The sequence below is a fragment of the Drosophila obscura genome, unplaced genomic scaffold, assembly GCF_018151105.1.
Source record: "Drosophila obscura isolate BZ-5 IFL unplaced genomic scaffold, ASM1815110v1 contig_4, whole genome shotgun sequence".
Taxonomy (NCBI): domain Eukaryota; kingdom Metazoa; phylum Arthropoda; class Insecta; order Diptera; family Drosophilidae; genus Drosophila; species Drosophila obscura.
In genome coordinates this window covers 1,760,003-1,779,557 of record NW_024542828.1, presented here as the reverse complement: position 1 = coordinate 1,779,557, position 19,555 = coordinate 1,760,003, and the positions used below count along the sequence as shown (strand labels likewise).

The 19,555-nt window shown below is 46.6% G+C and overlaps 5 protein-coding genes across 7 annotated transcripts; 1 reads left to right on the top strand and 4 right to left on the bottom strand.

Moving 5' to 3' along the window:
- Positions 1-138: 138 nt before the first annotated feature.
- Positions 139-4,558, bottom strand: LOC111068418 (protein CLEC16A homolog). Of its 2 annotated transcripts, XM_022357883.2 has the most exons (12): positions 4,069-4,558; positions 3,876-4,015; positions 3,661-3,809; positions 3,456-3,598; positions 3,311-3,397; positions 2,466-3,250; positions 2,309-2,311; positions 2,096-2,212; positions 1,566-2,027; positions 929-1,502; positions 662-868; positions 139-595 (listed from the first exon to the last, which is right to left on the bottom strand). In XM_022357883.2, the coding sequence occupies exons 1-12, from the start codon at positions 4,272-4,274 to the stop codon at positions 271-273; spliced, it is 3,198 nt and encodes a 1,065-aa protein (XP_022213575.1). In that variant the 5' UTR covers positions 4,275-4,558; the 3' UTR covers positions 139-270. The 2 variants fall into 2 exon arrangements, with proteins under 2 accessions (XP_022213575.1, XP_022213576.1); XM_022357884.2 differs by lacking the exon at positions 2,309-2,311 and having other exon boundaries at positions 140-595; positions 4,069-4,557.
- Positions 4,559-4,659: 101 nt separating this feature from the next.
- LOC111068423 (tetratricopeptide repeat protein 1) lies at positions 4,660-5,702 on the bottom strand. Its single transcript, XM_022357890.2, has 2 exons — positions 5,060-5,702; positions 4,660-5,006 (listed from the first exon to the last, which is right to left on the bottom strand). The coding sequence occupies exons 1-2, from the start codon at positions 5,596-5,598 to the stop codon at positions 4,718-4,720; spliced, it is 828 nt and encodes a 275-aa protein (XP_022213582.2). The 5' UTR covers positions 5,599-5,702; the 3' UTR covers positions 4,660-4,717.
- Positions 5,703-5,719: 17 nt separating this feature from the next.
- Positions 5,720-7,742, top strand: LOC111068421 (methionine synthase reductase). The gene is made up of 2 exons (XM_022357887.2): positions 5,720-5,922; positions 5,974-7,742. Exons 1-2 carry the CDS (start codon positions 5,809-5,811, stop codon positions 7,243-7,245), a joined length of 1,386 nt encoding a protein of 461 aa, XP_022213579.2. The 5' UTR covers positions 5,720-5,808; the 3' UTR covers positions 7,246-7,742.
- Positions 7,743-9,259: 1,517 nt separating this feature from the next.
- LOC111068419 (serine/threonine-protein kinase PAK 2) lies at positions 9,260-17,515 on the bottom strand. Of its 2 annotated transcripts, none has more exons than XM_022357885.2 (2): positions 14,714-17,515; positions 9,260-9,746 (listed from the first exon to the last, which is right to left on the bottom strand). In XM_022357885.2, exon 1 carries the CDS (start codon positions 16,697-16,699, stop codon positions 14,981-14,983), a length of 1,719 nt encoding a protein of 572 aa, XP_022213577.2. In that variant the 5' UTR covers positions 16,700-17,515; the 3' UTR covers positions 9,260-9,746; positions 14,714-14,980. The 2 variants fall into 2 exon arrangements, with proteins under 2 accessions (XP_022213577.2, XP_022213578.2); XM_022357886.2 differs by having other exon boundaries at positions 9,260-9,743.
- A 388-nt stretch (positions 17,516-17,903) lies between these two features.
- Positions 17,904-19,461, bottom strand: LOC111068305 (techylectin-5B). The gene is made up of 3 exons (XM_022357697.2): positions 19,358-19,461; positions 18,877-19,291; positions 17,904-18,811 (listed from the first exon to the last, which is right to left on the bottom strand). Exons 1-3 carry the CDS (start codon positions 19,421-19,423, stop codon positions 18,105-18,107), a joined length of 1,188 nt encoding a protein of 395 aa, XP_022213389.1. The 5' UTR covers positions 19,424-19,461; the 3' UTR covers positions 17,904-18,104.
- Positions 19,462-19,555: the final 94 nt, after the last annotated feature.

Genomic DNA, 19,555 nt, shown 5'->3' with positions numbered 1-19,555 from the left:
GATGGAGCTGTTTTTGATGACGTCGTCGTCGAGCCACTAGTGCTGAGATCAGTCGAATATAAGTACGATTAAAATACTAATATTCGTTGAATTTCTAATCTATTTTACTACCGTCAGGGGATTGATTGGAGATCCATCTCCTTTAACTTTTTATTTTTTTAACGATTTTAATCAAAAAATAATTATAGCATGTGCCACCATATCAATCAATTGGAATAATAAAATGTTAGCAACAATCTAAACGTTAATACTAAAACTAATACAACTAATTTAAACCGTTTCTATGGCGCCCTTTCGCCTGCTGTCCGAACTGCCTGCACCTCCGCCGTCCGTCGCATCGTTGCCTATAAATGAGGTCTCCTCGGAGCTTTGGACTGGCAGGACTTCCCGGGCCAGAGGCACACCATTCAGTTGGCTCAACAAGGCATTCGTGCCCACCAGGGACGGTTCTCGGGGCGATCCACTGTGGACAGATATCTCGTAGTGGAGCACCCGGCTGGGTGTATGCGAACGGGAGGCGGGCGAACCATTGCCCCGCGAGTGTGGGCTGTTGTTTCGCGAGTGCTGGAAGTCCTCCAGTGGTATCTCCTCCGAACTGTAAGGAAAACAAGACCCATCAAGAGTCATTTTTCGGTTGAATCATTGGGGGTTTATTATGTACCGCGGCCTGGGCATCCTTGGGCTGCTCTCACGGGATCGGTTGCCGGAGCTGCGTGGCTGAGAGTTCTCGCGCGACTGCGACGAACTGTGGCTGCCTGCACTCACACTGGGCGATCGGTCCCGATCTGAGTGGTCCGCCCGCAGAGTCGTCCCAGAGCTAGCAGTGGGACTGCGACGGCGTGAGCGTCCAGCGCTTTCATTTCGAATGCTGCAAAAGATATGTACATCATATGAGTTCCATTCCTCCTTCTGTTTGCTGAAGACTTACCCCTCGATGGAGCGATTCTGGGCCATTTGTGTGCGACTAACACCAGCAGTGTTGTTAGTCCTCAAGACAGCAGCGAATCCGGGCACACGATTGGCCGTCGAGAATATGGGGCGATGGTGACCGCTACGGGAGCTGCTCCCACTGCTGCTGCCGCTGGGCGCCGCCGTTGTGCCACCCACAGCATACACGGGCGAGTCCATCTGGCCGGGAATCTCTATGAGCTGCGCGATCTGATACATCTTCTTCTGGCGCGCCTTGCTGCGTCCCTTGGTCAGGCGCTGCTTGGCGGCCATGCAGCGGATGTGATCATCAAACAGGAACTTGGCGGAGAGCAGCGGCGTGCGGTTATGGGTCACCCCTCCGCGATGCACGGTGATGTGCAGGCAGCGGGAGTCATCCTTGTCGCCCTGCACTTCCACATCCTGCAGGAAACCCACAAACTTGGCCACTCCCCAGCCCAAGAGCTTCGCATCGGGCTCAACGAGTATCAACTGCAGGGCATCGATGACCAGGAAGCGCCTCTGTTTGGTATTATCCTTGGCCACCACAGTGCAGGCAATCAGGTCGCTGTTGTCTGCAGAGATTAAGGAGTTCAGTCAGTCAGTCATGGCAGGCCATCAACCCCTGGGATACTCACTCAGATCGAGGGTATTGTCCACCTGCACAAGCGTCACAACATTCGTCAGCGGCAGCAGTGATTCCCTCTCGTTCAGGAACTTTTGGCACGTGCGACGGAGCAGAAAGTAGACACGGATCGCTCGACGAGCCTTCTCCACCTCACCGCAGGGCAGGCGGCGGGTGAAATTGATACCAGTGAGCGGCGTGCCCGTGGGCGGCAGTAGAATAGCGGAGTCCATGCATAGAAACTCTACGTTCAGCTGGGCCTTCTTCATCTCGTTGTACTCGTCCTCGAATAGGTCCAGGAATATATCCTCAGACTTGTAGAAGTTGCGCAGGACTAGCATCGACTGATTGCGAGCACTAAACAGCAGATCCTGCTGTCCCGTGGTTATGCAACGCGCCTCATCCGAACTGGGTTTGGTGAAGGTGACCAGCAGCTCCAGGGCAATCTCCACAGTGATCAAGCGTATGCGACAGGCTGAACAAAGGGCAAAGGGCATCAATTAAGATGGAGGAAAGATGCAGTAAGATAGATCAGATACTTACACGGCTGACTGGACTGTGTGATTATGTTCAACAAGTGCTCAATGAGGGCCGTCTTATAGCTGAAAGAGCCACGCGTGGACTTGGACAGAACCTGGTCGAACCACTCGTTCTTGATGCCTGTTCAACGAGGAAAATACAATCAAGCATTAGTTAACCCACAGAGCGGAGCGTTAGTTAATGGATTAGTAAAGCAAATATGGACAAGTTACATACCATCTGAAGGGTTGGGACATGGTACCACAATGTGATAGTTCAAGACACACAAAGAAATAATTGAAATGGAGCATGAATTGGATGATTAGAGCAATGAAAAGTTAGCCCACAGATAACATTGAGAGATAGAGAGAGCGAGAACTGAAGGAGACCTCACCTCGATTGTGCGACATGGCATAGATCAGGCAGAGGGACAGCAGAGCCAGATAATCGTTCTCGGTGCAGTCCAACGCATGCAGAACTGTGTCCAGAAACGGTTTGGCCAGCTCCCCAAAGTCAGCTTTGCCTGAGCCTGAGGACTTTTGCAGCAGTTCCTTTTCCTCATCGGTGATGTTGCGCAGTTTGGTCGCCGCATCCACTTCCGCTTGTGCCTCCACTTCTGTGGTGGCTGGAGAAGACGACTCTACGCCACTGTCCTCGCTCAAGGCATAGCTGGAGGCGCTGGACTGTCCCGTGACCGTGTCCAGTGCTTGTTCGAGGCTCTCGTTGGGTTCGCCAAAGCCCGGCACCACAACCTCACGATGCTCGACATACGAGTTGAGAATCTCGGCAGCCCCCTCCTTGAACACACTGTGATCGCCATTGAGGATGACCCAGGCCAGGGCATGCACCAGTGGGGCATGCGAGACGACCAGGAAGACCAGCGACAGCAGAAAGAGGGCCACAATGGAACTAACGCGTGGATTGTGTATTTCCTGGATATCAATGTCGACATTGCGATTCAGCACAGCCGCCAAATTCTGGGTGACCAGCGCCAGGGAGGGCGGTGGCGGCGCCGGCGTCAGGGAGAATATATACAAAGGCACAAAGAGTTTGTGTAGCAGATGCTCGGTGAGCACTGCATTTAGATCCTTGATGTCCAGCAGCAGAATGTCGCTCAGATAGTGTAAATGATCCAGATGCTCGGCCACCAGGTTCGAAAGCTTCTGGTTGGATTGGTGACTAAAACAAGAACAGGGAGAAGTTAGTACGGATCCGAGAGCAGAGATCCTTAATCCTTACTCTATATCTGTGCGCACGCAGGTGTCCAATTCGAGGATGTGCTTGCCAATGAACCACACCAAATTACTGAAATAAGGAGCTGCCGTTCTGAAAGAAAACTATCAATTAGTCCTATAATCTAAGAGAGCTCAGTGGAAAGCCTCACTTGTCTCGGATGAATCGCAACATGCTGGAGTTTTGCACCTTGTAGACATTCAGGGAAATGGTGCGCACAGCAATCCTCACCATAGACTCGGGATGATTGAAGAATTTAATGGCCTCCGTATACAAGGGGAAATCATTCGTGTGCTGGCAACAGAAATAACCATTAAAAAGAGGCTTACTAAGCGAAAAGCAAGCGCTGGCCAAACCTCATTGTAAAAGAAGTGAATGGTGTGGGTGTTTAGCTTCAGGCTAAGCGTCTTCAGGAAGAGAATATAGTAGCCCATAACATCCTCATCGGAGAAGTCAAACTTGTGCACCATTATGGAATTCACATGATTATTGCTGAGCAGATAATCTAGGGGTAAAGACAAGTCTTAGTCCTGGAGTTGGGAAAGACATTTACGAGGGAGGGGCAACTTACACAGAGACGTCTCGTTGCGTATATTCTCGAAGAGAATGTTGAGAGTTTGCAGCAGTTGCACACAGACAAAGCTCGAGCCGCCGCTCTTTTGTCGCATTATGTGCAGGAAATATGAGAGCATATTCTTCTCCAGAAAGAAGCTGCAAGAGATCAAGGATTAGCCAAGATTACAACCGACAGTTTGGAGACATACTCAAACACCAGAGAGTCATGCTGATCGCCCCAGATCAGTATCTCGGCAATGCAGCGCAGCGACTCCACCAGCAGGCCACGATTGCTCTCCGACACGGTTGTGTTTTTCTCCAAAATGCTATACAGGTACTTTAGATGATCCAGAGACAGGCGATTCTTGGGTCGTCCGCCCCAGGGGCCGCCGAACCAGCTTCGACTGCGGAACATTGCCTTGACTAGCTAGTGTGCGTGGGCGGGTGTATTGTTCAATAACACTCAGCTAATAACAGTCGACGTTGCTGCTACCATATCAAATTCCCAGCATCGAAGTTGTCCGTCTCGCGTTTCTATTGGAAATGTTCATGCAGCAGGTGGTAACAGTCGCGCCACAGCGTCTGGCCATACAAGTGGGCTATCAAATGGTTTTAATTACACGATTCTAATTTTGTAATCTGCAAATTGCGATTTTTCCAACAAATTGCTCTTCTTCTTTCCTAAAAAAAACAGCGTCAGCTGTTGCTTCATCGGCTATCGATATCGCTATATTTTGACAGTGACTGGGACAGTGTTCACAACATTGCATAAAAAGTAACAAGTAACAGCTTTAAGTTTTTTGTAGATCTTGGAAACAGTTTTATTTCCTCAATAAACTAACAGACGCACACATTTAACTAGCTTGGTTTCTGATTAAAATTAAAGGAATATGAGCCCGTATTGGGATCCTGGTTCATTTGGAAATTCTGTGTGGACAGGCCGAAAGGTTTTAAAATCATATTGCCCAGATCCTTCAGATTGGCCATCATCTCGGTTTTAAGCTTCTCGTTCCGTTCATTGATTATGGGCGGCAAACGTATCTGCGCCTCACGTGCTTCAGGCTGTCCGGGATCAATCTCATAGACCTTCTTATAATCCTCCAGAGCCTCGTCTGGCTTGTCATCCTGTTCGTAGAGCTTGGCTCGTCTGTAAGCGGATGAGTACACATAGAGTTTAGACTTTAGATCTGGCCGACTCACCTCAATAGCACTCGAACGTACTCCGGCCACAGTTCAATGGCCTTTGTGCAGTCATCAATGGCCGATTTGTTGGACTCCAGCTTAATTTTGGCAGCTGCTCTGTTGCCATACAGCACCGCCCGTTCCTTGCTGCTGTCCGAGGGACAGACGTTCAGGCCCTCTGTGTAGATTTCGATGGCTCGCTGGGCATTGTCGTTCTTGAACAGCTCGTTTCCCTCCAATTTAAGTTTGTCGGCCTTTTCTTTGTTTGCCGCCAGCTCCTCGACACTCAGATTCTTTTCCAGCTGGCGCAACTCCTCAAGGCTTATTTCACAATCGGGCTGTTTCACCTCCTGGTCGCCATTACCATCGGAAGTACCAGTGGCGGCGGCGGCCGCACCTTCCTCGTCATCGTCCAGCTGGAGCGTGCTCTGCTTCTCGACAATCTCGTCAATGTCTTTCTCATTTAACTGGGATTTGGTGGCCTCCTTTTCGCTGGCGTTCTCTCCGGAACTCATCGCATCGTGGAACTCGTCGTCGCTGTTGGCGTTGTCTGCCATGCTGTCTGAGGCTTGTATTTGTGTATAAAAATTACTCGAAATTTCGTTCCCAACAATGAATTTGCATGCTTTCGATAGATCGAATCTCAGCGCACCTAGTGACGGGGCTTTTTTCGATAGAAACATTTCGAATAGTAGCTAGTGGTGGTCTGACAGCCGTCGTCGGCGACATTTGTAAACTGTGTGTTCGAGTAAAGACTGGACTGCGATATGGTGGGAGTGGGCATAGAAATCCCCGACATTGAGGCCTTTATTTTAAATGAATATATCCCTGCCAAGCCGCTGGACAGCAACCTGGAGGTGGACTTTACCCTCAGAAAACAGGTAAGGGTGTCCAAGGAGCACAAGTCGCTCAAAATAACGTGTCATTTGCAGGCAAAGTCGGAGAAATGCGGACAGCGAAGATGCGGCGATATTCTAAAGTTTCCATTTGCACAGACGACAGGCACGCTAACAGCGGCTAGTATAAAAGAGAGCAAAGTGCTTGTGGATGCCGATAAGGCGACAGAAACTAAACGTGTGGTGGAAATCACATTAGAGTCGGACGACTTTGACTATGAGCCAGGCGACACAATCGGCCTGCTGCCCAGCAACGCACCCGAAGTGGTGGAGCAATTGTTGAAGCGCCTCGGACTGATCGATCAGGCAGACACCATTTGCCAAATAAAACTCGCCTTAAAGTGCGCCAAGAAGAGTGCCAAGGTTCCCGCTCACATACCGGACTCGACATGCCCACGCGAGATTTTCACCCACTGCCTGGCTCTCAGTGGAGTGCTTCAGAAGCAGTTTCTCAGCGCCCTGGCGGGCTACACCAGCGACACCAAGGAGCGCAGTTTCCTGGCCTGCCTCTCATCCAAACAGGCAACAGCACACTACAGCTCGTTGATCCTTGAGCGTGGCCTACGCTTTACGGACATTCTCGAACTGTGTGCCAGCTGTCAGCCACCTTTGGCGTTTCTGGTGGAGCATCTGCCACGCCTACTGCCGCGTCCCTACTCCATAGCCAATAGTCCCTTGGAGAGCGGCTCACAGGAGCTTCGCATCATCTATTCCGTACTGAGTCCGACGGCCGGCGTGACGACCAGCATGCTGGAGGCAAAGTGCCGGCAACAGGAGCAACCGGCTAAAGTGTTTATCTATCCACGTCTGACCAATACTTTCCGCTACACAGAGGAGGATCTATGCAGCAACCAAATACTCATTGCAGTGGGCACGGGACTGTCCCCCTTCCTCGCTTTTCTGGCCCACAAGGAACATCATCAGAAGCAGCAGCAGCAGCCGGTCAAAGGACAAACCTGGCTATATGTGGGCGCCAAGACTCCGCAAGCTATTCTTAAACGAAATAAGCTGCTAGCCTGGCAACAGTCGTCAGTGCTGCAGCGTCTGCGTATGTGCCACTCCCGTGGCGAATCTCCCACCTACGTGCAACAGTTGCTGCAGGAAGACGCAGAGGAACTGATAAAGCTGCTACTCAAACCGGATACAGTGCTGTACGTGTGTGCCGATGGCGCCAAGATATCCACGTCCATAGCCAGCGGACTTGGCCTCTGCCTGCAGAACGTTCTCCATCTGGACGAGACGGAGGCTACACAGCAGCTGAAGGAGCTGCGTCAACAGGGCAAATACCGCGAGGATCTCTGGCTGTAGGGGGAGGGGGATATGACGAACACAAAAATAATGCTATTGCTTTGGTCGAATAAGTAAATAACGATATATTTAACAACACAAAATAAAAATTACAGTGCAGCGGACTAAACTAAATACATACAATGGTGTGAGGGGCAGGCCACATCTCGGCATTATCATCCTCAATGATCAAAGTGGTGGTGGGACGACAAGAACTTAATTTTTTCTGTGTGTGTGTGTGTGTGTGTGTGTGCGTAAATTACAATTAAATGCTAGATTTGCAAAATAATTCTAAATAAGAGTAGAGGATATACGATTACGACTTAGGTTTTTTGCAAGCAAAATAAAATACAATACATATGAGTGTGCATTTTGTAGAAAAACATAAAAACTTAATGTGGAATTTTTTTCTGTTACTTTTTGTGCGTAATGTAACGATGAACGATGAAGCTACCATTAAAGCGATATCGTTATCTTCGTAGTTGTTATCATACTGTTTATTTACCGGCAAGCCATGTCCATGGCCTTGCTCTATTTTTTTTTTTTTTTTTAATATGCTTTCTGTGTCTCGAACTACATTAAGTTTTAATTGAAATAGCGCCAATTCTTGTTGTATATATAGTACTATGTATAATTACGAATCGATCAAAATTGATTTCAGCTTCTACTTTCACTTCCTTCACTTCACTTCAATTCAATTCACTCTCCTTCCTCGTCGTCTCTTTACAATTGCAATAAAAGTTGCGTATAAAAAATTTATGCTACCATTTGTATTTTGTTTTTGTGTAAGACTTAAGTTTCATTTGTTACGTTTACGTTATTAATTGCAATCTTTGCTTTCGTCTTAAATGCGTTTTTTTGTTTTTTGCGAATATGTAAGGTCGGGTATGTCTCGTGTTTCCAATAAAGCCCCATTCTCTCCGTCCTTCCATCAAATACTTTCCGTTCGTTGCTTTGCCTTGCCTAATTAATACTCGTATTTAAGCTAAACTAAGAAAATCAAGTAAATTTTCAATTAATCGGTTAAGCTCTTTCAAAATCATGAATGGGATTTCGTTTTATATTAAATTTTATCTATGAACCGATCTGCAGCAGCAGCAGCAGCAGTCGCAGTCGATATTGGCTACTAATATCAGAATAGCAAGTAAAAGAGAAATCCCTACTAAGAATTCTACACACCCACAACTTGTATGGGTATATACATACATATGTATGTATAACAACTAAGGAAAGTTAACCATACGTTAGGCGCATAGTCTAGAGTTCGGGGAAAAGAGCTTCTTCTTCTTCAAGTAAATTGAAATTGAACTAAGCAAAAAAACTAATGCCAAACAGAACTATATATTTCGGCTAAGGTGCTGATTGATTACTTTCTTCTACTACTCTTTTGGCATTGCTCGTAATTTCCCGCTGGGACTAGGTTTAGTGTATGGATACCACATCTATGTATGTATAACTCTCATTAAGGATATTCTTTGTTAATATTTGTTTTTTGTTTTTTTTGTATAGCTTTGACACACACATTACTGATATCAGCTGCTCCTATCATCCATATGGTTCAGTTTAGAATTACAATTCAATTCCTGCTCTATCATCGTATTATTCAGTTTGGAACTACATTATCCTGTTTGTGCGTATGGCATATTTGATCGAGAAGAGGAACAGGTGACGTCTAATTTAAATTTGTTTGTCGTTAGTCTTATGTTTGTACTAATTAAAATGGAATATCGAACAAATTTTACAATCAATCGAACATTGTGCGAATATCAGCTTGATACATATTTATAGTAAATACACATGTGTATGCTGCTTGCTGTTAGTTCTCTCTAATCTCTGTAACGCTATATATCTGATATCTGTGTTTTTTTGTGGCAAAGACATTAATTGTATAGATAATTTTTTTGCTTGTTTTTGTTAGTTAGTTTTTCTGGTGTTGGTGTGGTTGTCGCTTTGCTGCTGCGCTAACTCTAGTCCTAATGGCACTTGTTACACTCATTTCTCCACTTGCTATATCTCAAGCTTTACTCGATCTTTTCTTTTCTCTTCTTTTTTTTTTTTTTCGTATTTTTTGTTATTTTGGTAATTTACAACAAGTATTGCAAGGGGGTTTTACTGTGTGTGTGGGGGGCGGGGATTGGTTTTAACTTACAGACTACGACGAATTTTATGTAGAATTGCATAATGCAGATTTGATAAAATCGCTTAAATCACAATTATGTATATATACGGGTGTATCAAGATTAATCCAACTTATATCCAAAACATTTAATAATACAATATCTATATCATATGTGTGTGTGTGCGCTCCTTTGTGTGTGAGTGTGTGTGTGTGTGGTCACATACATTTTTACAATGTACGAAATAAGCAAATTTTTTTGCCATAGGATAATCTAATCTAAGCGATAACTCCTCCCCCTCCTTTCGCTTTTCTGCATGAGAGAGTGAGGCAGCGACGAGGAAGACCTCCAGTGCGCGGGCACGGCGATTTGGTTTGTTCTTGACTGTCACACGTGCTGCTGCTGCTGCAAGAGAGAGAGAGAGAGAAAAGAGATAGTATCAATATTTGTGGGCTGTACACTTGTTAAAGTACAGTTAAAGTCAACAATTGGGGCATAATTAACATTTCGACCTCTAATAATTAACATCACCCTGAACATACACCGTGCAGTATGTATATCGTGTACACATTCTTATGTATTGGTAACCAGCCACGTAAAGTGTATTAATCATACAACTTGTTATTGCTATCAGCGAGAGACCTCGCTTATCAGTTCTTAGCAGTGGTACAGTGATATTAACAGCTGATTAGGTGTACTGCGGTAAATAGAATTTGTTAAATATAGACCGCTTCACTCATTGGCGGTTTCGCCATTTGTAAGTGGGGTTCGATAGGAGGTCAGGTGCGACTGCATAATATAATTAACAATGCATTATTGAATTTTTATGGCGCCCTAACCCTCCATGCCCCACCATACTCCCCTTGGGTTATCTGCATAATCTTTTGGTATCATTTGACCAGTTTTGTATTTCGCTTTTTTTTTATGTACGTAGTGCGCCGCATATAAATCGGACAGATACGAGAGACAGACAGACAGCCAGAGAGAGAGAGAGAGAGAGACTGTGTAGGGTATTGTTATGCCATGGGAGAGCAATGGGGAGTCAATTATCAGCGCAATAATTGTTTATATTTATCAGCATGTGAAGCGCAACAGCAACAGCACACCCGCTCAAAAAGTCACGCTTAAATTTCAATGAAACAACGTCTGACATATCTCTGACTGGGGCCCTGTGGCATTGTTCCGCCAGTTTTCCACACAGTTTTCCATCGACAAATCAAAAACAAAACAAGAAAGAGAGACAAAGAGAGGGGAGCCCCAAGCCTTTAATACTCTTACAACACGATCGTTTCAGTGGGAGCTAAATGATATACAATTGTGTTCAATGATAGTAGCCACCCATCACTTCACCTTTTTGAACCTCCAGCTACCAAATTGACAAATGATACCTTTTTAAATAGACTAACGTTACCATTAGAACCAAGAAAGCAATCATTGAATTCCATTTCTTGTTTACAGATAAGAATACCCATGAAATTGCGTTCAATGAAATAGTAGGTTTTTTAAACTTGAAAACACAACTCAATAAAAACATATTCAGTTATCAGTTTCCTGACTTTAATATTTAGTTTTTAACAATTTGGTTTTCATTTCGAACTGCACCAGCCGGATATGGGTCATTAACTGCCACGCTCAATAGATTGAGCAATAATCCATGAACCACTGCTAAAACTGGCCTGGTTCACGGATTTGCAGTTGCAATAATGTATTGGTATTCCCTCATAGATTTCGATGAGATTAATACCAGTTGGACAGTTGGCCATGGAAAAGCGATCTTTTCCGATAAAAATCAATTCTAGAAGCTTTTATGGGGTTTCAAGTCATTATCTGGTTAAAATATCCTTTAGATTTCAACTGTAATGATGTAATGTATTCTAAGTATGCACACCCAGTTTTGCTCAAACCATACTAACCAAACGCCAGGCCAGAAGTACTAGCCAATGAGCTGGGCCCAAGGCCAGCCAGCAGCCCAAGCTATTTTTTCATGATTTTAGGTGGTAATCGGATTCTGTGAATGCCAAACAAACTTTTGAGTTTATCTACCAATAATACAACTTTACTACTTTAGTCAAAAGTATTTTGTCACTGTGACACAGGCCATTCCACATGCGTTTTCCAAACTGAAGTCGTGCCCCATGCACTAGCCCAAACGCGGGCCTGGGACCGCATAGTGACCGCTGCCGCACCACGCGGCGTTTTTTTTTCTTTTGGGGCTGGGCCGCCGCGCCACCCTTTGCAGGCTTTTGTTGGGTTTTAGGGGCCTACCCCCCGCGTCTCGGCCGACCGCCGCCCACGCCGCGCCAAACTCTCTCAAATCAATAACCAAAGGTTGGGGGTTTTGGTTTTTCACACTTGGGCTGCTTGGGGGGGGGGCCGGGGCGGCAGGGTGGGGGGGGGACCCACCAACGTATGTACATACAAATACAATATATAGTATTCCGATTTTGATTTGAAATATACCACTAAAACCTGATATTTTTTATGAGCCAAATAGTAATTAAAACTAATGAGAAGGGTAAAATAAAGAATTAGCTGTAGATGCTGATCGGAAATGCTTCCAGCGTGTATGCATTGTCTTCACCAATATCATAAAAACCTCTCTCTCTCTCTCGTACAAGGGGTATACAAAACAACAGTTAACTGATAGTTGGCTTCGAATGCAAATGAGAGCATGCTCCAGATTCGATTGGAGCGGCCAAAAGAAGTTCCATCCACCTCCCATCATCGGCCTGTGTCATGTGGAGTGCATGTGTGGAGTCCATGTGGATCATGTACATATGCATGCTACAAAACATAAAATTCATAGCATCCAATGAGTCGCACTATAAAAATATGTGCATCGTAACTGTAATTGTGAATACAACGAGTGCATGTGCATGCGAGAGCTCTCTGAGAATGTGTGTTTGTTTGTATGGATGAGTGTGGATGAGTATTCCGCTGCCAGACATTGGAAACTCTGACAAAATACCCGTTTGTAATGTCGCTGAAAATCATTACACTAAAACACACAAGTTTTGCATTGTTTGAATGCACGATAAAGAGTGGTGTGGGGGGGGAGGGGTGACAAACACCCCCGTCTGGCAGTAAGAAAAAAAATAGCCCTCTGAGTCCACACGCGTTGCGAAGCCCCGAAAAAATAATGAATGAATCATCTAAAATTCCGCATAGCTACACCAAAAACAACAAACAATGTGGTTCAATAAACGATACACACACACGCATACTGGAGAAAACACAGAAACCTTTGCGCAAGGTGAAAAATAATCGTTTAGAGGCGCCATTCGAAATCGAACTAAATGTGAATGGGGTTTAGTCATTTCGGGTTGTATTTTTTGGGGCGTTTTGCTGGGAGAAATACATACAAGACGTTTTGGCATTGCGGAAGGGGATTTAGATACAAATATATTCATGCTAGAGTGGCTCTCCCTTTCGCTTACTCATACACACACACATTTAGCACGCGTGGAATTGTACTTTAACCCCGCCATCATGGAGCTGGGGAGGGAGCCAGGCGGCGCCACTACCAGGAACAGGAGCCGCCGACAACCGCTCCTAAAGAACTGCAATATTTGCAATATTCTTATTCATCTCCTCTGCTTCTTTCGTTTTTATTTTCTTGGCATTCAAAAAAACGCAATATCCGCATCTAAAGTGTGCAAGAAGTAGACAAGACAGATAATCGGCTACTGTGTGCCTCTGCCTCCCACCCCACTGGAGTAAGGCAAAACGGAAAGCAAAAGTAAACTAAACAAATAAAGAGCCTAGAGGAGATCCGGTAGAAAAAGAAGAGGAGCCACGGGCATGCAGACAAGAGAGGCAAGAAGTCTGGCGAAGGGGAAGAACTCTAGATAGGAGAGGGAAGAACTTTGGATAGGAGGGGGAAGAACTCCGGATAGGAGGGGGAAGAACTCTGTCTAAAGTGGGAGTGGGAGAGAGTATAAATAGCGCAGTAAAGTCGCGACGGTTGTCTCCTTCCCTTCGCTCCCCTCTGAAATCCACTGCTGCACAAGCAATTAAATTGAATAAGTGGGAGGGTGAGATACGAAGACATGGAGAAAGACAGAAGACGAAGCAGCCGCCATCAGAATCACACTCTCATTCTTTGTGCTGCTCATACGCACGCACACCCACACGCTTACACGCACGGACTCTACTACGACTCCACTTTCGCTCTTTCTGTAGTCTTGCTCGCTCTCTTTACGATCGCCTTTATTCTTATCATATATTGAAATGCCACGAAAAATTGTTCTAAGAATTTGATAAATTCCGCACCAAATTCTAGCCAAGGGGACTTACAATAGCATTTATAGAGTGGTGTGATAAGCAAAAGAAAGAAAACTTTCAGCTGAAAGTCCGGAAGAGTGTGGGTGTTTTTTCTGTCCGTCTGCTGCAAGTGTGAGTGTGTGTGTCAGTGTGTGAATTAAAGTTTTTTGTATTATTATTATGTATGAATAATATTTTGGCCAGACAAAGCGATATTCCAAACAGGAAATGCGAACGAGCGTGTTAAATTGCGTACTTTGCGTTGTTTTTTGTTGTTGCTGTCGCTGCTCTTCTTTCTTTGATTGTATTGTTTGTCATTTTTCAATGGGATTTCTTGCTCTTTCAGCAACAAACCAAACTTCATACGTAATACCGTACGCAAACGAAAAGAAATGACACTTCGCATGTGTGTGTACTCGTAAACTAACGGCTCATGCTCTCCTCCTCTCCGGCCTGAAGTGAATGCAAAAGCAATTTCGGAGAGTGTGCAACAGAGTGGGAGGGAGATGGCTGTTGGGCTATGAAAAAAGAGGATACTCTCGGTGGTCGACCCTTTAAATACCCTTGATTGATCGTTTCTATTTTCCTCACCAACAAAAATGGTCTGACGGATGATCCGGTCCGGCTCAAGCAACTGTTACATCTGTGTTCATCTTTTAAACCAGGAATCTGTCTGATGAAGGAATTTCTGCATTGAAATAGCCTTTTCCGCTCCTCCTTTGTTACAAACGTCTGGTAAAGGTGTAATACCCTCTGCAAAGTGTCCAAAACAACATTCAGACCTCGTGCACACAGTTCAACCTTGATCGACGTTAAGGTAAGGTAATCTCCAGCTACTGATTAAACCTATCAAGATAGCAAGCTATCGCTCTTTGGGCCTGCCCTGGCCGGTCTTTTTGACAACTTTCGAACAACGCACTTAAAACTAACACAGAAACCAATAAACCGAAATGAAATGTTTCCTCATTTGTGGTATTGCGAAAAAAGGTTTCCATTGAAATGGAGATGGGTTCGCGCATGAATAATTCGAAAAACTAGGGTAAACATGTGTGTGAATCCAAGCTACCTGGGAAAAAGGGATTTGGATTGGGACTGCGACTGCGACTTACCTGTTTTCATCGGGGGAGTTCGTCAAGTCCTAGGTGCTGCTGCAGTTCCTGTTTTCCTATTTTACGGGGCTGTTTACCACACTACAAAGACTATGATCAGCATTCTGTTCCAGTTTCAGTTCTTTCCACACAAAATCAAATTTACATTGAAAACTCATTATACACAGGGAGGGGCTGGTCCGGTGGCGCTTGGTATCGGGATCGGGCTTTTGTAGGGGGTCTCGATCACGCATAGAGCAGCCTGGCCGCCCGATGATTGCACATTAACTATACGTTGCGTCGGAGCACCTTCTTGGCCGCCTTAATGTTGGGCACCAGGGCCTTAACCTCGCTGCAGTCGTTCAGGAAGGGATGGCTGAGCAGCTCATCGGCGGTGGCCCGTCGATCGACCTCCACCTGGAGACAGCGATCGAGGAAGTCCTGCAGATTGGGGCTCAGCTTGTCCCAGCTCTTGACATCCGGCCGTCCGTTGGCAGCGATCAGGTAGAGTGCTCGCAGCGGTGTCTCGTATAGGTAGGGCGGCTGGCCCTCGATCATCTCGATGGCCATGATGCCAATCGACCAGATGTCCACCTTCTTGCCGTACTTCTTCCGCGTAACGACCTCGGGCGCCATCCAGTAGGGGGTGCCCACCATCGTCTGGCGCTTCTCGTCCCCCTCGATATTGGCACAAAAGCCAAAGTCTGTAACTTTGACGCATCCGTCCATGCCGAGCAGCACGTTGTCCGACTTGATGTCGCGGTGGATGATGCCCTTCGCATGAAGGAAGCTGATGGCATAGAGCACCTCGCGACAGACGCAGGCGATCTGGCGCTCCTTCATCACAGTCTCGGTGACGACGTCGGTGAGTGGGCCGCCGTCCATGTACTCCATGACCACCCAGAGCTGGTCCTCGGGCTCCAGCAAATATGCGTCGAGGAAGTTCACCAGGTTCTTGTGATTGAAATCCTTGAGCACCCGGATTTCGGTGAGTATGAGATCCTTTGAGGACTGGTTCTTCATGTCGATCGTCTTGATGGCCACCTGGGCCTCGTTTGTCAGATCGCCGGCAATGAACACGATGCCGGAGGCGCCCTTGCCCACCTCCTGGGTGGTCTTGTAGCGCTCCCGCGGATCCTCGGGATTGCAGATGGCTCTAAGTTCAATGTAGATCTCGGCATCGGTCTTCTGGGCCCGCTTCTCCTTGGACCGGCGCAGTATCGTCTCGTCGGGATTGTCGTCGGAGGCATCGACATGCTGGCCCGGCGCCGCCGGCTTGATGATGATGGTGTCTGTGTTGATCTTGTGGTGATCGTCATCCTCCCGCCGCAGGTCGGAGGAACGCGAGAACTTCTGGGTGACTCGAGGCTTTGGCTTGATCTGTGGCTTGGGCGGCATCGTGTGCGTGGACTTTTTGGGCGGCACTGGCGGCGGCTCCTGTTGGCTGGAAATGGCTGGCGTTGCCCTCAGCGTTTCGCGATGCTCCAGATTCGATTTGAGCTCCTTGAACATCTCGTCGAGGGGTCCATGGCCATCCAGGGGACCATGCGACTGCTGGCTGCTGTCGTTGATGCTGCTGCTGTTGCTGTTCCCCGTGGACGAGCCGCAGCCGCTGCTCGTTTCCGTTTCGGTGGCCGTGGAGCTGCCATCGTCATCAGACTTTTCTGGATCCTGGGACTTGTGCTTGTTCTTGTAGTTGACATAGTTCTCGATCTCCTTGGACTCCTCGTGGATGACGTCCTCGGTGATGAAGGGCTTGAACACCTCGGTTTCCTTCTTTTTGATCGAGTAGTTGTAGTACTTGACGGCATGGTAGGCGGCATCGGGATTCTTGTCCTGCTCGTCCCGGGTGATCTGTGAGTTCATCAGACGCACCCAGGGCGCGGGCAGACCCTCCAGATCACCCGTTTCCTGGTTGCGGGACACATGGAAGTGCCGCTGGAAATTTGTGGGCGCACCGATCTCGGAGATCTGCTCCTTCTTCTTGAACCACTTGGCGAAACTCATGTTCGTGATGTTTTTCGGTTTGGGTTTCTGTGCTCTGTCGGTTTTTCACTCTCTTTCAGTTCTCGTTCTTCCTTTGTCTCCGGCGGAGAATTTGGAATTTCTTCCAAACGCGATTAGTTACGCTCTCAGCTTGCTTGGGAAATTACTGTGTTTTGTTGCCGTAGGTAGTCAAGCAGCTCAGCAGCTACTATCGCTCTCTCTTACTCGCTCCCCCACTCACTGGCCCAGCCGTGAGTCATAAAAACAGGCACACGCACGCACACACTCGTTCTGTTCTGCTCGCGTGTAACTGAAAGCGTGTGTGTGTGTTTGTGTGAGTGAGAGCTCTTCTTATCTCTAACTGTAGTTGTAGTTGCCTTCACCGTAGTTTTGTTGTTTTTGTTTCTATTACTGCAGACACAAAAAACGCAGCAAATTTTCACTTTTTATTGCCTGGCCACTTTCTTAATTATTACGATATTGCAGCCTTAATTCATACAGTAATCACAATTTTTCAATTACAATACACAAACACGGACGCGGACACGAACACGCACACACATCACGGGGAGTCGAGTCGGACACAAAAGGAGTGGCCTTGTTCTTTGAGTTGTTGTTCTTGTAAATTGGCAGTGCCGATAAATCCTTTCGCTATATTCAACCATTCGTATAGGCCATGGTTGGGAAGAACGAACACAAGGCGGCAGGCAATCAATTTAATTATTTTAAGAGCGGAGTTAAGCTCTGCTTTGTAATTAAAAAAACTTCTTTTGATCGAAAAATTGCTGCAATCAGCGCTGCACTCGGCCTATCGCTATCCTAGTCGCACATAAACTTAGGGATGTGCTACAGCAGCGATAAGCTGTGGCGTGTTCTATCGATGTCTACTCGATGTATCGTTCACTTGCAGAAAATAAATGATTATGCCACTACACTTCAACTGTGAGAAGAGGGATAACCAAAAGAAAGAAATATATGACTTTATTAATATTTTTATCAATCTGTTAGAAGCGCACCAGCCCCAAACAATACAGTCTATAGGTGTGCAGCGGTCTTCCGAGATTATATGCGTGCACACGCATATTAATTGTCCTTCAGGCTAGATTGTTCTTGCAGTGTAGTGGAATACGATCAAAATGCACACAGTTTATTTGACCGCCTTAAAAATGCAATGCAAGTAAACAGCCTGTCAAATATTTTGAAATATATGTATCTATATTTTAAGACTCTTTTTCAGCCAGAAATTGTAGCTCAAAATAAATCTAAAACTAAACAAGTATTTAGATCATCTTTTCGATGGACTTTTAGACCATTGGCTGCGATACCTATCGGTAACGCTTATTAGGAGGAACAACTTATCGGTAACGATCAAAAAGGCGATCAAAATGATGATAAATTCTATTTAAATTTTAAAAGTGCTCGAGGTTTACTCGTCGTAGAAGTCCTCCGCGGTGGCCGGAGCAAAGCGTACGGGTCGTATCATCATGCGAGCCGTCTTCAAGGTATAGTTGCCGCTCCGCCAATCCGCCCAGATGATACCCGAACCGCCCGATCCTGGGAAGATCCCATTAAGGTTGGACTCCTGGCAACTATCGAACCACCAGCCGCTGCCAAAGCGCACGGCACAGGGCACATTCTCGCGCGGGCTGTGGTCATTCCTGCGGTCGCAAGTGCTGAAATCCATCTTGTTGTGGTACTCCAGGGCATCGGGCATGGAACCCTGGTATCCATCGATAACCAACTGGTAGTTGTAGCTCTCACTGTCCAGCCGGAACACCGCGTACTCGCCCCAATCTCGCGCCCCCTCCTGATCCTCCAGCTCGATGCGCAGCATGTGATCGTCGCGATAGACAATCTTGTGTATGAATTCGTTGCCAAACCAGAAATCTCTCTCCAAGCTACCGAATCCCGTGCGGTACTCGTCCCAGGTGCGATTAAAGTTCTCCTGCTGCCGGTAGGGTCCGCGACTCTGTATCACCGTCCAGGCGGGACCATCCAAAGTGAAGGCGCAATGGCGCTCATTGAAATCCCGGCCGACTTCGTTCAGTTCTGGCACTAGGAATCGATAGATGCCATCCCGTCGTGTCAGGTCCTCCAGCTCGTAGCAGTCAGCCTTGGCGGGTTGCATTGGATCTGGAGTGGAACGATTGTCAGGTGAGTGCGAAGCGATTCCTTTAATTATCAAAATTCCCGCTTACCCAATTTCGGTAGTTCCTTTTGCTTGGGTTCCTCTGTAACCTCTACCTCTGCTTCGTTGACCCCTAAAGTCTCATTTGAAGTTGTCTCCTGACATCCTGGTGCATTGATTTTTGCTTCTATTCTCTTGAGAATATCTGTGGCCCTCTCCTCACTCTCCAGCCGCTGAAGCAGTTGATTCAGGCGCTGTGATAGCTCCACAAGCGGATCCGGCTGCCCCCTTCTTGGGGCATGCACATCGGCATCAGTGAGAAACAAAACCTTGCTTAGGACATGCCTGAGTGTAAACTCTAGATGCGTTAGCTTCATCTGCTGTTTGTCCAGCAACTGCCTGATGCTTGGCTCCGGTTTGGGAGTCAGCATTGGAGATCCACAATAGAAAGTACAGCTGATGGCCAGCAAGAATAGCAATGATATCTGCTTCAAAGAGGTTAGGTGCTTTAGAGGCCTTTTCTTCGAAGATCTGATCTGATCTGCTCTTACCATCATCTCGTGGCGTTGGTCGATCGTCAACTGATGGTCCGCCGTCCTCTCAGATAGAACACACATGGCGACAATAATTGCCACATCTGGCCCACCCCCATAAATAATAGTCATCAATGAAATAGAGCATGCATACACATATATGAGAACACAATCTCTGGCTCGTAATTTTTACGAATATAGAGTTCTGTATTTCTG

Coding starts and splice junctions, on each gene's coding strand:
- LOC111068418 (XM_022357883.2), bottom strand. CDS start 4,274: ATGTTCCGCAGTCGAAGCTGGTTCGGCGGCCCCTGGGGCGGACGACCC. Junction 3,810..3,875: donor ACGCAACGAGACGTCTCTGT/GTAAGTTGCCCC, acceptor CTTTACCCCTAG/ATTATCTGCTCAGCAATAAT. Junction 1,503..1,565: donor GGACAATACCCTCGATCTGA/GTGAGTATCCCA, acceptor TAATCTCTGCAG/ACAACAGCGACCTGATTGCC.
- LOC111068423 (XM_022357890.2), bottom strand. CDS start 5,598: ATGGCAGACAACGCCAACAGCGACGACGAGTTCCACGATGCGATGAGT. Junction 5,007..5,059: donor TACGTTCGAGTGCTATTGAG/GTGAGTCGGCCA, acceptor ATCCGCTTACAG/ACGAGCCAAGCTCTACGAAC.
- LOC111068421 (XM_022357887.2), top strand. CDS start 5,809: ATGGTGGGAGTGGGCATAGAAATCCCCGACATTGAGGCCTTTATTTTA. Junction 5,923..5,973: donor ACTTTACCCTCAGAAAACAG/GTAAGGGTGTCC, acceptor TGTCATTTGCAG/GCAAAGTCGGAGAAATGCGG.
- LOC111068419 (XM_022357885.2), bottom strand. CDS start 16,699: ATGAGTTTCGCCAAGTGGTTCAAGAAGAAGGAGCAGATCTCCGAGATC.
- LOC111068305 (XM_022357697.2), bottom strand. CDS start 19,423: ATGTGTGTTCTATCTGAGAGGACGGCGGACCATCAGTTGACGATCGAC. Junction 19,292..19,357: donor ACCAACGCCACGAGATGATG/GTAAGAGCAGAT, acceptor TCTTTGAAGCAG/ATATCATTGCTATTCTTGCT. Junction 18,812..18,876: donor AAAGGAACTACCGAAATTGG/GTAAGCGGGAAT, acceptor GTTCCACTCCAG/ATCCAATGCAACCCGCCAAG.